Source organism: Serinus canaria, chromosome 13, assembly GCF_022539315.1.
Source record: "Serinus canaria isolate serCan28SL12 chromosome 13, serCan2020, whole genome shotgun sequence".
NCBI classification, from domain to species: domain Eukaryota; kingdom Metazoa; phylum Chordata; class Aves; order Passeriformes; family Fringillidae; genus Serinus; species Serinus canaria.
The window spans coordinates 2,188,932-2,202,204 of record NC_066327.1 but is presented as its reverse complement, the minus strand read 5'-3'; the positions used below and the strand labels follow the sequence as shown (position 1 = coordinate 2,202,204).

Sequence of the window (13,273 nt, the reverse complement as noted above, 5' to 3'; positions counted from 1 at the left end):
GCAGCAAGCCTGAGCCCCAGCCATGACTCCCTCCTGCTCCCCAGTGCTGCACTGGAAGGGCACTGGCAGTGAGAAATCAGTGGGACTGGCTTTGGGCCCTGGATTTTCAATCGTTGAGGTGATAATGGACTGTGTCAAGCCTGCAAAGGCTTTACACCTCCTTGCTGTGCAGGGCACAGCCAGCCCCCAGAAGGGATGCAGGGGGAAGGGTGCTGGCCCTGTCTCTAGCAGGTGGTGTGTCCTGCCATGAGGGATCCTGCCCTGCAGGATCTCCAGTAATCCCTGGGTTGTCTGGCTTGGTGCCTTCCCACAGAGTGAGCTCTGACCCTGTGGAATAAGGAACATCTCCTTCTCCCAGACACCCCATACCCTTCCTGCCTTGTCCCACAGTCCCCATCCCGAGCTTTGACAGGCCCAAACAGCAGCAGGATCCTCCATGTAAAGCCCTTGCTCCAAGTCCTTGGTGGCTGAGCCATCTCAGGGCACTGAGTGGTTTCTCCCAGGCTATGTGGGCTTTGCAGGGGCTTCTGCTGAGGCACTGCAGCAGCACCAAACCCATCCCCGGGGTGCAGCACCCCCTATTGCCATGGAAAGCTCTGTCTGACACCCGGCTGTACTGTCTGGGGCTCAGCCTGGGATGGGGACAGGGCACATGCCAGAGCCAAGGCTACCGTGACAGCTTCCTGCACTGTCATGAGCCCTGCGGGAATGAGTATGTACAAGGAATTAGTCTCTGCGTGCTGGAGAATCCCTTGTCCGGTGTTTTTCTGCATTGTGTCTTTAAGGACGCCTTCCCCCTCCTCCGGAGCCGGCGGTAGGTGGGACCGGCAGTGTTCTCACCATTCCTAAGGTTCCTCCCGGTGTCTCTCCCTGACTGGCAGCAGGGTGGTCCCGCCTCACGGCTCTTAGAATAGGCAGATAGGTGCTGCAGGCGGGAGGGAGGACTCTGGACTGCAGCACCTTCACCGTCCCTGCTCTCGGCAGGATGCTGTCCCCGTCACTGACCCCCCACTGACACCCCAGGCACGGGTGCCCTCAGCCTCTCCCACCTATTCCCCAGGTGCCTCTGGTGCCCAGGTAGTGGGGACAGGCAGGATCCCCAGCAGGCATTGATCCCTGTCTGCCAGAGCACTGCAGCTCCCAGCCCCCAGGGTCTGTGTGCACGAGGGGAGGGGCAGGGTGGCCTTCAGTGCACCAGGGACAGAGGACGGACAGGGACTCTTTACGAAAGCATGTAAAAGTGACAGGATAAGAGGGAATGGTTTTAAACTGACAGAAGGTTTAGATTAGATAATAGGTATAAAAATTTCTCCCTGTGAGGGTGGTGAGGCACTGGTACAGGCTGCCCAGAGAAGCTGTGGCTGCTGCATCCCTGGAGGTGTTCAAAGCTGGGCTGGATTGAACTCTGAGCAATCTGGTCTAGTGGAAAGTGTCCCTGCCCACGGCAGGAGGTCAGAACAAGATGTTTTATAAGGTCCCTTCCAACCCAGCCTATTCTGTGACTCTGACTGCACAAGGCTTTTGCAGGGATTTGAATGGAACTAAAAGTCTGCAGCTTGCCAGTATCATCTGTGACAAGGAAGGCAGAAAATTACTGTGCTCCCCCTGGGGAGGCTAAGACCCCTGCTTCTGCCCTCAGGGGACTGACTGCAAAGCTGAACCAGGCACAGAGTATCAGTGTGTGTGTGTCTGCCAGGTGGGAGGCTTGGGCTTTCTTCCCAGTCTGAGATCCTGACCTGGTGTTGTGATCCTGTGGTGATCTAGTGGCCTTATTGTCTGCTCTGTGTGTTTGCAGTGATTTGGGTGCTGTGAAGACTGACCCCTTCCTTGCCCCAGGGTGAGGAAGTGGCTTGCAGTCAGGTGTGCATTGTGAGCAATTGTATTTTGGCTTTGAATGCCTCACCTGCCTTTGCTTTTGCACCTTCAGCCAGCCACTCCCGTGGTGGGCTGGCAGGGGTGGGAGTCCCCCTCCCAGTGCAAGGTCTCCTGGCCGGTGGTGGTACTGGTGGCAGTGATGCCTCACTCTGAGAGGCAATCATGGGGTGCAGGCAGCAGCCAAAGCAGTAGCTGAGGGGGAGAAGAGGGGTGAGAGAAGAGCCCCTGGCACCTCGGGGCTCTAACAAGCACCTTTTCATCGGGCATGAAAAGTCCTTTGGCCTGCGTTCATGGCAGCTGCCCTTTGTCTGTGGGCACGATGTGAAGCCACCATTGTGGAGGGGGAGCACACAGGGAGGGCTTGTACCTTGCTTGCAGGCTGCCAGGACGTGCAGTTTCCCTGTGAACGCAAAGCGAGCTGTCGGAGCAAGTGAGTCAGGCTGGCAGAGGGGAGGCCGGGGGTGGCAGCCCCGCTGTTGCCGGCTCAGGCCCCTGCTTCCCGCACCTCCGGAGCCACTGCTGGCCGAGAGGGGATGGAGCTCTCGGCCAATTGGGCGCTGATCTGAAGCGAGGGGGGGAAATCTGCTTCTCCCCCACCCCCCCTCCCACCTCCGCGCTGGGGCTGTGATTCAGTTCCCCTCCCCCAGCCCACCCCCTCTGCTTGGAGGCTGACAGTTGGAGCCGCAGCCTGCCGGAGCCCCGGAGCGGTTTTCTAAGCCGTGCAAGAGAGACCCGGGGATTTATTCGCAGTTCCTCAGTGCCTGCCGTGTCCCGGGCTGGATGCGCATGGACATGGAGAGTGCCAGCCTCCAGCGACCCGCCTGGAAATGGCAAGTACTGAGTTTGTTTTTGCTCTGCGGCTGGGGCCGGGGCTCCGGGCAGATCCACTACTCGGTGGTTGAGGAGTCAGAGTTGGGAACCGTGGTGGGGAACGTGGCCCGGGACCTGGGCTTGAAGGTGGAGGAGCTGCCGGGTCGCAGGCTGCGCCTGGGCTCAGAGGAGAGCTTGCGTTACTTTGCCGTGCGCCTGGACAGCGGCGCGCTGGTGGTGAGCCAGCGGCTGGACCGCGAGCGTCTGTGCGGAGCAGCTGCCAGCTGCGTGCTGTCGGTGCAGGTGGTGACAGAGAACCCCCTGCAGCTCTTCCGCCTGGAAGTGGAGATCCTGGATCTGAATGACAACTCCCCGAGCTTCCCCACCGCTCACCGCACCCTGCGCATCGCCGAGTCTGCCACGGTGGCTGCGCGCTTCCCCCTGGAGAGCGCGCAGGACCCCGACGTGGGCACCAATGCTGTGAGCTCCTACCGGCTGAGCCCCAACTCCCACTTCTCCCTGGACGTCAAGCAGCAGCCGGATGGCAAACTCTTCCCGGAGCTGGTGCTGGAGCGTGCCCTGGACCGGGAAGAGCAGCCGGAGGTGCAGCTGGTGCTGACGGCCGTGGACGGGGGAAGCCCAGCGCACTCGGGCACGGCGCAGATAACGGTCCAGGTCCTGGATGTCAATGACAACGCTCCCACCTTCGACCGCACCACATACAAGGTGAAAGTCCCGGAGAACACACCTGTGGGGGCTGTGCTCCTCCGGGTCAATGCCTCTGACCCCGATGAGGGTCCCAATGGGGAGATACAGTACTCCTTCGGGGTTCACACCTCCGACTCGGTGCGGAGGCTCTTTACCCTGGATCCCCGCTCCGGCGAGGTCCGGGTGAGCGGGGCCCTGGACTTTGAGGAATCCCGTTTCTACGAGATCTATTTGCGAGCCCATGACGGAGGGGTCCCGGAGATGGAGGGCAATTGTGTGCTGCAGGTACAAGTGGAGGATGCCAACGACAACCCCCCAGAGGTGCTGCTCACTTCCCTGTTGAATCCGGTGCCAGAAGACACCCCACCCGAGACTGTCGTGGGGCTCTTCAATGTACGGGACCGAGACTCGGGGGCCAACGGGGATGTGAGTTTGGAGATCTCCCCTGATGTGCCTTTTGCCATCAGGTCCCTTCAGAACCACTTCTCCCTGGTCACCCAGAAGAGCCTGGACCGAGAGTCTACCTCACAGTACGCAGTGGAGCTGATCGCCCAGGATGGTGGTTCTCCTGCCCTCACCACCACGCTCACGCTGCTCCTCAATATATCTGATGTGAATGACAACCCCCCACGCTTCTCGCAGCCCTCCTACGATGCCTTTCTCCAGGAGAACAACCCGCCTGGCTCCCTGCTGTGCACCGTCTCTGCCTCAGATCCTGACGATGGGGATAATTCCCGGCTTGTTTACTCCATAGAGAGTGGCCAAGTGCAGGATGCCCCCATCTCTTCCTTTGTCCACATCAACCCTGACAATGGTAATCTCTATGCTCAGCGCACCTTCGACTTCGAGCTGCTGCAGGTTCTGCCAGTGTCTGTGGTCGTGAGGGACTCGGGGTCCCCCCCTCTCTATGCCAATGTTACCGTCTACATCTTTGTGCTGGACCAGAATGACCATGTCCCCACCATCCTGCACCCTGCCAGTGACAGCGATGTGCCAGCACCCCAGAGGGTCCCACTGTCTGCCCCACCGGGCTACCTGGTGGCCAAGGTGACAGCAGTGGATGCAGACGCTGGGCACAATGCCTGGCTCTCGTACCGACTGTTGCCACAGTCCACCGACCCCTCCTTGTTCCACGTGTCGCTGTACACCGGGGAGGTGCGGACCGCGCGTGCCTTCCAGGACAGCGACATGGCACTGCAGCAGCTCCTTGTCCTGGTGACGGACAACGGTGACCCTCCGCTCTCCACTACTGCCACCATCACTGTGGCCCTGGAGGAGGCAGACCTAGAGGAGAGCTTCAAGCCTCAGGATTTCCTCGCTGGCACCAAGGAGAAGCCGGACCTGACCTTCTACCTGATCATCGCTCTGGCAGCCATTAGCACGGTGGCACTGGCCACCGTCACCCTCCTGGCCGCCCGGTGCCTCCGGCGCAGGGGCCGTGCCGCCGTCTCACCCTACTGCTGCTGCTGGCTCAGCGAGTCGCCCTCCCGGGACTTCTGCAAGCACTCCAGCCCCAAGCTCCAGCTCAGTTCCGACGGCACCCTTAAGTACATGGAAGTCACGCTGCGACCCACCGACTCCCCGTCCCAGTGCTACAGCACCTGCTTCTCCCCCGGCTCCGAGCGGAGCGACTTCACCTTCCTGCGGCCCTGCCCAACCCCCGCCACGCTGCCGAGGGAAAGCGGGGCTTTCCTGCCCGCCGCCGGCACGCTGCGGGACCGCGGCCAGGTGAGCGGCGATGCCGGGGCGGGTCCGGCGCTGCCGGGCGCTCCGACGGCGCGGTCCCCGCGGGGGGCGCGGAGCGGCCGCGCCGGTTCGCGGCGCGCGGCGGCGGCGCGCGGGCCGTGATTGGCGCCGGTGTTGCTGTCCTGGGGAAGGAGCGCGGCGATTGGAGCGGCGCCGCTGCGCCCGCAGCCAATGGCGGGGCGGCTGCGCGGCCGCGCTCCCCCCGCCCCGTCGAGCCGCGTCCGCCCCAAACAATGAATGGGAGCGGCGAGCGCTGAGCGCGGCCCCCGGCGCCGAGGGCATCGCTCCCCGGCCGGCCACCCGGCAAGGATGCCGAGGGCAGGGCAGGCGCGCCGGTCCCTGGGGCTGCCGCGCGTCTTCTCCTTCTGTTTGTTCTTGCACAGCTCATCTGCTCAGATCCGATACAGCATCCCGGAGGAGCTCACACGGGGTGCCTTTGTGGGCAATATCGCCAAGGACCTGGGCACCGATGTGGCTAAACTGGCGGCAGCTAATCTGCAGGTACTGTCGGATTCGGATTCCCAGTACTTCTCTGTCAATGTGAACACTGGTGTTATTATGGTCAGCGAGAGGATAGACCGGGAGCAGCTCTGCGGGCAGAACCCACGCTGCTTCCTCCACTTGAAACTTGCCATCGAGAACCCGGTGGAGTTTTACCGTATCGAGGTGGAGATCCTGGACATCAATGACAACCCCCCGCAGTTCCCCAGCGATGAGGTTTCCTTGCGCATCTACGAGCTGGCATCTCTGGGTGCCCGCTTCCCCATCCAGCCAGCCCAGGACCCCGACGTGGGCACCAACACCTTGCAGACCTATCACCTGAGTGCCAATGACAACTTCAACCTCAATGTGAAGGCCCGCACTGATGGTGGGAAGTTCCCTGAGCTGGTGCTGGAGCGGGCCCTGGACCGGGAATTCAGAGCTTTCCACTACCTGGTCCTGACTGCTGAAGATGGGGGCTCTCCCCCACAGTCCAGCAAGATACGCATCACTATTCAGGTCCTGGATGCCAATGACAACCACCCAGTCTTTGACAGACCATCATACGGAGCACGCTTGGTGGAGAACTCGCCGCTGGGCACCCTCGTGGTGAAGTTAAATGCCACGGATGTGGATGAAGGACCCAACGGAGACATCCGCTACTCCCTCAGTAGCCACAACTCAGCTGCCTTACGCCAGATCTTTGCCATCGATGAGCAAACTGGGGAGATTCGTGTCCAGGGCAACCTGGACTTTGAGGAGGCGACAGTGTATGAGATCGAAGTGGAGGCCAAGGACATGGGGTCGCCCACGATGGAGGAGCACTGCAGCGTGGTGGTGGAAATCACGGATGTCAACGACAACGCCCCTGAGGTCATTCTCACCTCCTTCTCAAGCACCCTGAGTGAGGATGCACTGCCGGGCACAGTGGTGGCCGTGATACACGTCAGAGACAGGGACTCTGGTGAGCAGGGCAAGGTCCTGTGTCACGTGTCTCCAGATCTTCCCTTCCAGCTGCGCAAGGACTACGAGCACCAGTACTCGCTGCTCACCAGCACCCGCTTGGACCGGGAGCACGTTGCCTACTACAACGTCACCGTCTCTGCCTCAGACCTGGGCAATCCCCCCCTCTCCCGCCACACCATCTTGCCAATCACCCTGATAGATGTCAATGACAACGCTCCCCAGTTTGAGCAAGCGTCCTATGAAGTGCTGGTGGCAGAAAACAATCCAGTGGGCAGTGTGCTGGTTACAGTCTCTGCTGCCGACCCTGACTCGGAGCAGAATTCCCGCCTGTCCTACTCCATCCTGCGAGCTGGTGGGACAGATCCAGGCCTGGATCCTACTCGCTACCTCTCGATACATCCCACGAATGGGCAGGTCACCGCCAAATTCCCTTTTGACTATGAGCAAACCACTTATCTCCAGTTCCACGTGGAGGTCTCTGATGGTGGCTCCCCGGCCCTGAGGAACAGAACACTGGTTCATGTTTTTGTAGTGGACCAGAACGACAACGCCCCACGGGTGCATTTCCCCAGGGCTGGGGAGGACTCTGCCACTCAGTTCCGAATTTCCCCCTCCGTCGTCCCTCCTGCCCTCATCACCAAGGTGGTGGCAATAGATGCGGACTCGGGGCGCAATGCCTGGCTGTCCTACCACCTCGTGGAAGCCACAGACCTGGGGCTTTTCAGCGTGGCCCTGCGTTCCGGGGAGGTCCGGATCATGCGGGCTCTGCAGGAGACGGACGCCTCTGAGCACGAACTGCTGGTGGTGGTCCGGGATGCCGGGGAGCCCCCGCTCTCCACAGCTGTCACACTGGTGGTGCTGGTGGAGGAGAAGGGGCCGGAGGCCCTGCAGGGCTCCGAGGCTCAGGCCGCTGATGGTGGGGGCTTGCCCAGTATTACGCTTTATCTGATTGTGTCCCTGGTGCTCATCTCCACCGTCTCGCTGGTGGCACTGGCAGCGCTGGGCATTCGGTGCCTCCGGCGGGGCTCTGCACCTGCCAACGAGGGCTGCTGCGTGGAGAGCGTGAATACGCTTCAGCCTCCTCCCAGCCACATCTTTGGGCACTTGCACTATGAGCCTAAGAAAGGGGACACAGTGATGGGCGTGCAGGTGACAGCAACGGCACCCCCCGCCCCTCGCTACCGCTCCTGCTTTTCGCCGGTTTCGGATATCAGCGAGTTCATGTTTGTGAAACCCTCCGCGGATCCCACCCTGTGCAGCGAGGTGAGCTCGGGGGTGTGGTCTCCAGCCTGAACACAACCCCGGTGTTCGCGGGGCTCGGCACCGAACCGGCCGGCTTTGGGGAGGGGGGTGTCCGCCGGTGCCCGGTGCCAGCAGCCGGGCGGGGCAGGGCGGAGCGGAGCGGGTTCCCCCCGCTGCCGGGAGTCCCCGGCGCCCTCCCGGCGCTGCGGGGGCGGAGTGGCGGCAGCGGGGGAAGGGGAGGGCTACGCCGTGCGTATTTTGGGGAAGGCGGTGAGATGGAGAAGGGGAGGAGGAGGGAGAGAAAAAGGAGGAGGCGGAGGAGGAGGGGGCTGTGGAGAGACGTAAAACTGTCACTCGGTCCATCCCCTCCGCTCGCCGACTTTGTGTGTCTTTGCGTATCGAGAAGCGGTTCAGCCGGCCGGGCTGCGCTTGCCCCCTCCCCCGCCTCCTCCCTGTCCGGCTCCGGCGGCTCCGGCGGCGGCTGCCTCCCTGCACAACCCGCTCGGACCCCCCCGGGGCGCAGGGGTTCCGGCTGCCGGGGCCGGCTGCGGCGGCGGGGAGGAGGGGGAGGCTGCGCGGAGCCGCCGCCGCTCCTCTCCGCGCTGCTCCGTTCGCACACCCGGCCCGGGATGCTCGCGGGACAGAGTTTGCCATGGCAGCTCTCGCTGCTGCTCGCAGCCCTCTCCTGCCTGCCGGCTCCCAGCTGCGCCCAGCTCCACTACTCCGTGCCCGAGGATCGCGACCCGGGTTTCTCTGTGGGCGACCTGGCCAAGGACTTGGGGGTGGAGGTGCGGAGCCTGGCCGCCCGCAACCTGCGCCTGGTGAGCGAGGGCGGGCAGCGTCACTTCCAGGTGGACCTGGCGGCAGGTGTGCTGCTCCTGGACAGCCGGCTGGACCGGGAGGCACTGTGTGGGCAGAGCCCCACGTGCCCTCTGCACCTCCAACTCGTAATGGAGAATCCCCTCCAGCTCCACCGTGTTGAGGTGGATGTCCTCGACGTGAACGACAACGCGCCCCAGTTCCCCAAGCCAGAGGTGCTGTTGGAGATCACTGAGGTAGCCAACCCTGGGACTCGGCTGCCCTTGGAAGTAGCAGAAGACCCAGATATGGGCTCCAACTCCATCTCCACCTACGAGCTCAGCCCCAGCAAGCATTTTGCCCTGAGCATCAATGTGAGAGGAGATGGTGTTAAAATGCCCGAGATCGTACTTGAAAATGCACTGGATAGAGAGAAAGTGCCTGTTCATCATCTAACACTGACAGCCCTGGATGGAGGGAATCCCGTGAAATCTGGCACTGCCAGGGTTACCATCCATGTCTTGGATGCAAATGACAACCCTCCTGTCTGTGACCCACCCATATCCAAGGTACTTCTGGAGGAGAATGTGCCAGTGGGCACTCTGGTCACCAAGCTGAATGTCACCGACCTGGATGAAGGTCCCAACGGGGACGTGGAATATTCTTTCAAAACCAGCAATAATGCACCTGGAAAATTCACCAAACTGTTCTCCTTAGATGCCCATACAGGGGAGATCAGAACCAAAGCTCCTCTGGATTATGAGGAATCCAGTGCTTACGAGATTGCGGTTCGAGCCAGGGACAAGGGATCACCAGCCATGGAAGGCCACTGTCACCTGCGAGTGGAATTAATTGATATCAACGATAACAGCCCAGAGATCGTGCTGACATCTGTCTCCAGCCCAGTGCAGGAGGATGCAGCCCCAGGCACGGTGATCGCCCTCATTGGTGTGAAGGACAGCGATTCGGGTGACAACGGGCAGGTCCGTCTGCAGATAGCAAAAGAGCTCCCATTTAAACTGGTGTCATCTTTTAAAGAGCATTTCTCGCTGGTCACCAGTGGTCCCCTTGATCGGGAGAAGGCCAGTGGATACAACATCACAGTGAGGGCTGTGGATTTGGGTTCCCCCCAGAGGGCCACTCAAAAAACCTTTTATCTCCGCATTGCTGACGTGAATGATAACGCACCGAATTTCTCCAGCCCTTTTGATACAGCTCACATTCAGGAAAACTCCCTCCCTGGAACTTCAGTCTTTTCAGTGTCAGCATCAGATCCCGATGAGGGTAGCAATGCCAAGCTGTCTTACTCCATCCTGGACAATGGCATGCAGGATGCACCTATCTCAACCTACTTCCGAATTGATCAGGACAATGGCACCATCTACACCGTGAGAGCTCTGGATTACGAGCAGGACAAGGTGTTCCAGGTGCCTGTGGAGGTGAAGGATGCTGGGTCTCCTGCTCTGAGTAGCACTGCTGTGGTCCATGTGTTTGTCGTGGACGAGAATGACAATGCTCCCAACATTGTCTACCCGTCTGTCCCCAGGGGCTCTGCCTTCCACCAAGCCATCCCGGCCTTGGCAGAGCCTGGCTATCTGGTAACTAAAATTGTAGCAGTTGATGCTGACAGTGGCCATAATGCCTGGCTGTCCTACCAGCTGCAGGAGTCTGCTGAGGCTTTGCCTTTCCAAGTGGAACGCCGCTCTGGAGAGATAAGGGTTGCACAGGCTCTCAGGGAGTCAGAAGATTCCCACAGGCTGGTGGTCGAAGTGAGGGACAATGGCACGCCGTCCCTCTCGGCCTCCGTGGTAATTGTCATTTCTCCAGAGGAAAACAGCGTGCAGGACTTCTCCAAGTCCTTGGACCTCCCCCAGCCTTCTTCTGAGGATACCAACCTAACTCTTTACCTCATCATCTCCTTGGTGTCCATCTCCCTCGTGTCCTGTGTGATGTTCGGGCTGGTGGCTGCCCGGTGTCTCAAAGCTGGCAGTGCCAGCTGGACCTTCACGGGTTGCTGCCGAGGGACTGGCCACAAGCCTGCCTCCCATTTCCGAGGGCAGATGAAGCCAGATGGCTTCATCAAGTACCTGGACGTGGGTGGAGCGGGCTTGACCTCCCAGGCACAGAATTACACCTCTTGTTTCTCACCCATGTCTGAGCAGAGCGATTTCCTCTTTGTAAAGCCCTTCAGCCATTCTAGCACTGCGGAGACCGTGGCTGCCTATGAGCAGGTGACCAGCACCTTAGCGAGTCCCTGCGATGGGGTAAGACATGGCTGTTTCTTACTGTCCTCTCTGCTGAGTGCAACAGTTTGTCACATCCCGGCCACTTGGCTCTTCTCTGCCCGTCCTTCCTCCTGAGACGGTGGCCTCAGGGAACACGTGTCACTGTCACCTCCTGGGAGGTGGCAGGTGAAAGTTTTGGCTCAGCTTGGTGGAGGTGGGGGAAGGGGCTGAGCAGCGTTATAGAATCAAAGATTCTGTGTTTGTAGCAGTGGAGAGTTTCCCCTTGGCCCCGCTCGTACTTGTTTCTATTTAAAGTGATTCTTAGCGTGGTCAGGAACAGGTTTTCTGGGGGTTTAACTTCTTGGTTCTGTTTAACCCATTTTCCCTACATGGCACACGAGCTGTGGTGCGGAGGAGGTTATCTGAAAGGAAAGTCTGCCTGTGTTTCTTTTGCTCAGTTTTAGAGGTGCCTTGTAGAAATTTCTCATTTCTCAAACCCCAAGTGTTATTAATTACTGACTGTGCCTCGGCAAGGGATCATTTTCCAGCCTGGTCATGTTGAGCGAGGAGCTGAGCTCGGTATTCAGCACTAAAATACTGAAATGTCAGGAGTGACATTATTCACAACGATCCTGGTGACCTTATGTGCCCTTGGCTTGCAGAGGCTGAGGAGCGGCAGGCTTTGAAAACTTGAGCTGTTTGTCCTCAGATGCCTAAATATAGATGTAGGTGACTGTGTTTAGCTGGAGCTTTTATAACTTTGGGATATAAAAAGTAAAGCAATTTTGTGTCACAAATGCCTGCCCTAAATTTGAAAATGGTAATTACAGCAGGAATTCAAAATATGGAAGGGCTACTCAAAATATTGGGAAGGGCTTATCTAGTGCAGTATTGTGTGCCAGCGTGTGCAAAAATGCGTATCTGAAAACTGGAGGGCAAGTCTTTCAACAGCTTCATTTGCATGCAGCATGGGGACCAGTGGGGCATCTATTCTAGGGGAGTAATTTATTCTAATATCTTCTTTCATGAGTATCATCAAAGCTGCAGAGAAATTAGTGAGAGCACATCTACTAAATAAAAATCTAGGTCAGCTCTACTCGTCTTCACTTTTCCTTAGTAATTGCATGTACAAGCAGAATAATCCTATAAAACTGATGTTCCACTACGTATGGACTATGAACTGCTCCTTCCTAAAATAGCTGAGGGAAGCATTGTCCTTTCCAGGTAGTATGTCATCGCTCTGGAGTTCATTAAGATGATGATGGTTTTCAGAAGTGTGTGTGTTTTCCGGACAGAAACAGTTGTGCTATTTAGTGCTTTCCACAAAGGCGTGATTCAAACAGGAATATACAAGCTTGCTCCATCTCCTTCCTTATTTACAAAATGTTCATTGTCTGATTGTAAAATAACACGGGCAGGGAGTGATATGGGGGCTTATTAATGAGGTTACAAAGTGTGCTGCTGTGTCTGAAGGTTATTGTGTCTCCTAAACAAATAATGCTTTTTCCTCTTGCTGTCGGAAGTTTATTCTTTTTTCTGTGGACAGAAAAATATTGTAGTGCTCCAAGGCCACCACAGCTAGAAAAAGTCATTCAAATACTATGCACAAAAACAAGATCTCAGGCAGGCCTTTTTAAGGACAGAAGGAGAGAGATTAGGAAGGTCTGTTACCATTTTACCTTAGAGTATTAAGAGCATCTTTCTCAGTATCAATTAACTCTGCCACCCCCTCACACCCCCTTCCTCCTCCAAGCTCATTACTGTGGTACCACTGCTCCTGCTGAATTCATGCCCTTATCAGTTTATTTCATGCTTCATTTCTTTCACAGCCTGGCTTCCTGAGCTGCTTTGGAAGATTATTCTCTGAACAGTTTTTGTCATGCTTTTTGGTATTCATGCTGCTTCAGAAATAGTCAAGAAAGGGGGAGGGGGAGCTTTCTCTTTGTTCTAATTGATTTGCTTCACTTGGACAGAACATGCTGATATTCCAGACTGAAATAATCCAGGATCAGCTCACTTTCATTTCCAAAGGCAAGAATGGAGGTATTAAAACTCTTCTTTTTCTTTGCAGCAAGCTCAGCCTAACACAGACTGGCGCTTCTCTCAGACCCAGAGACCTGGAACAAGTGGGTAAGTGGCTCTTCCTTCATTTATCTGTGGGATGAAGGTTTCTTTTCTTGGTGTGCCACTTTCAGTGCTGGGAAATCTGTGAGTGGCAGCTCTGAGAGAGGGTGTCCCTGTCACTGATGGAGTCAGAAACGGGGCTGCTCCTGTGTCAGCTGTGTTTGGTGGGGCTGTGACAGCTGCTGTGGGCAGTGGTGTGTCTGGGTTTGGTGTCTGCTCCTCAGGAACTGGACAGAACGCCAGGTGAAGTTGGGAGATGGTTGAAGGACTGGACAATGGGTTTCACAGAGAAGGGGCTC

General features: G+C 57.9%; 1 protein-coding gene across 15 annotated transcripts in view; it reads left to right on the top strand.

The window, feature by feature from the left end:
* Window positions 1-13,273, top strand: part of LOC115484229 (protocadherin gamma-C5-like) — a 208,813-nt gene that overhangs the window by 175,259 nt on the left and 20,281 nt on the right. For 13 of the 15 annotated variants that reach the window (XM_050979636.1, XM_050979635.1, XM_050979640.1 and 10 more), the window contains one exon: window positions 12,922-12,980. In XM_050979636.1, coding sequence (XP_050835593.1) covers window positions 12,922-12,980 — 59 coding nt within the window. Of the gene's footprint in view, window positions 1-2,606; window positions 5,122-8,136; window positions 10,890-12,921; window positions 12,981-13,273 lie in introns of those variants that run through there. The other 2 variants (XM_050979628.1, XM_050979629.1) reach the window with 2 other exon arrangements.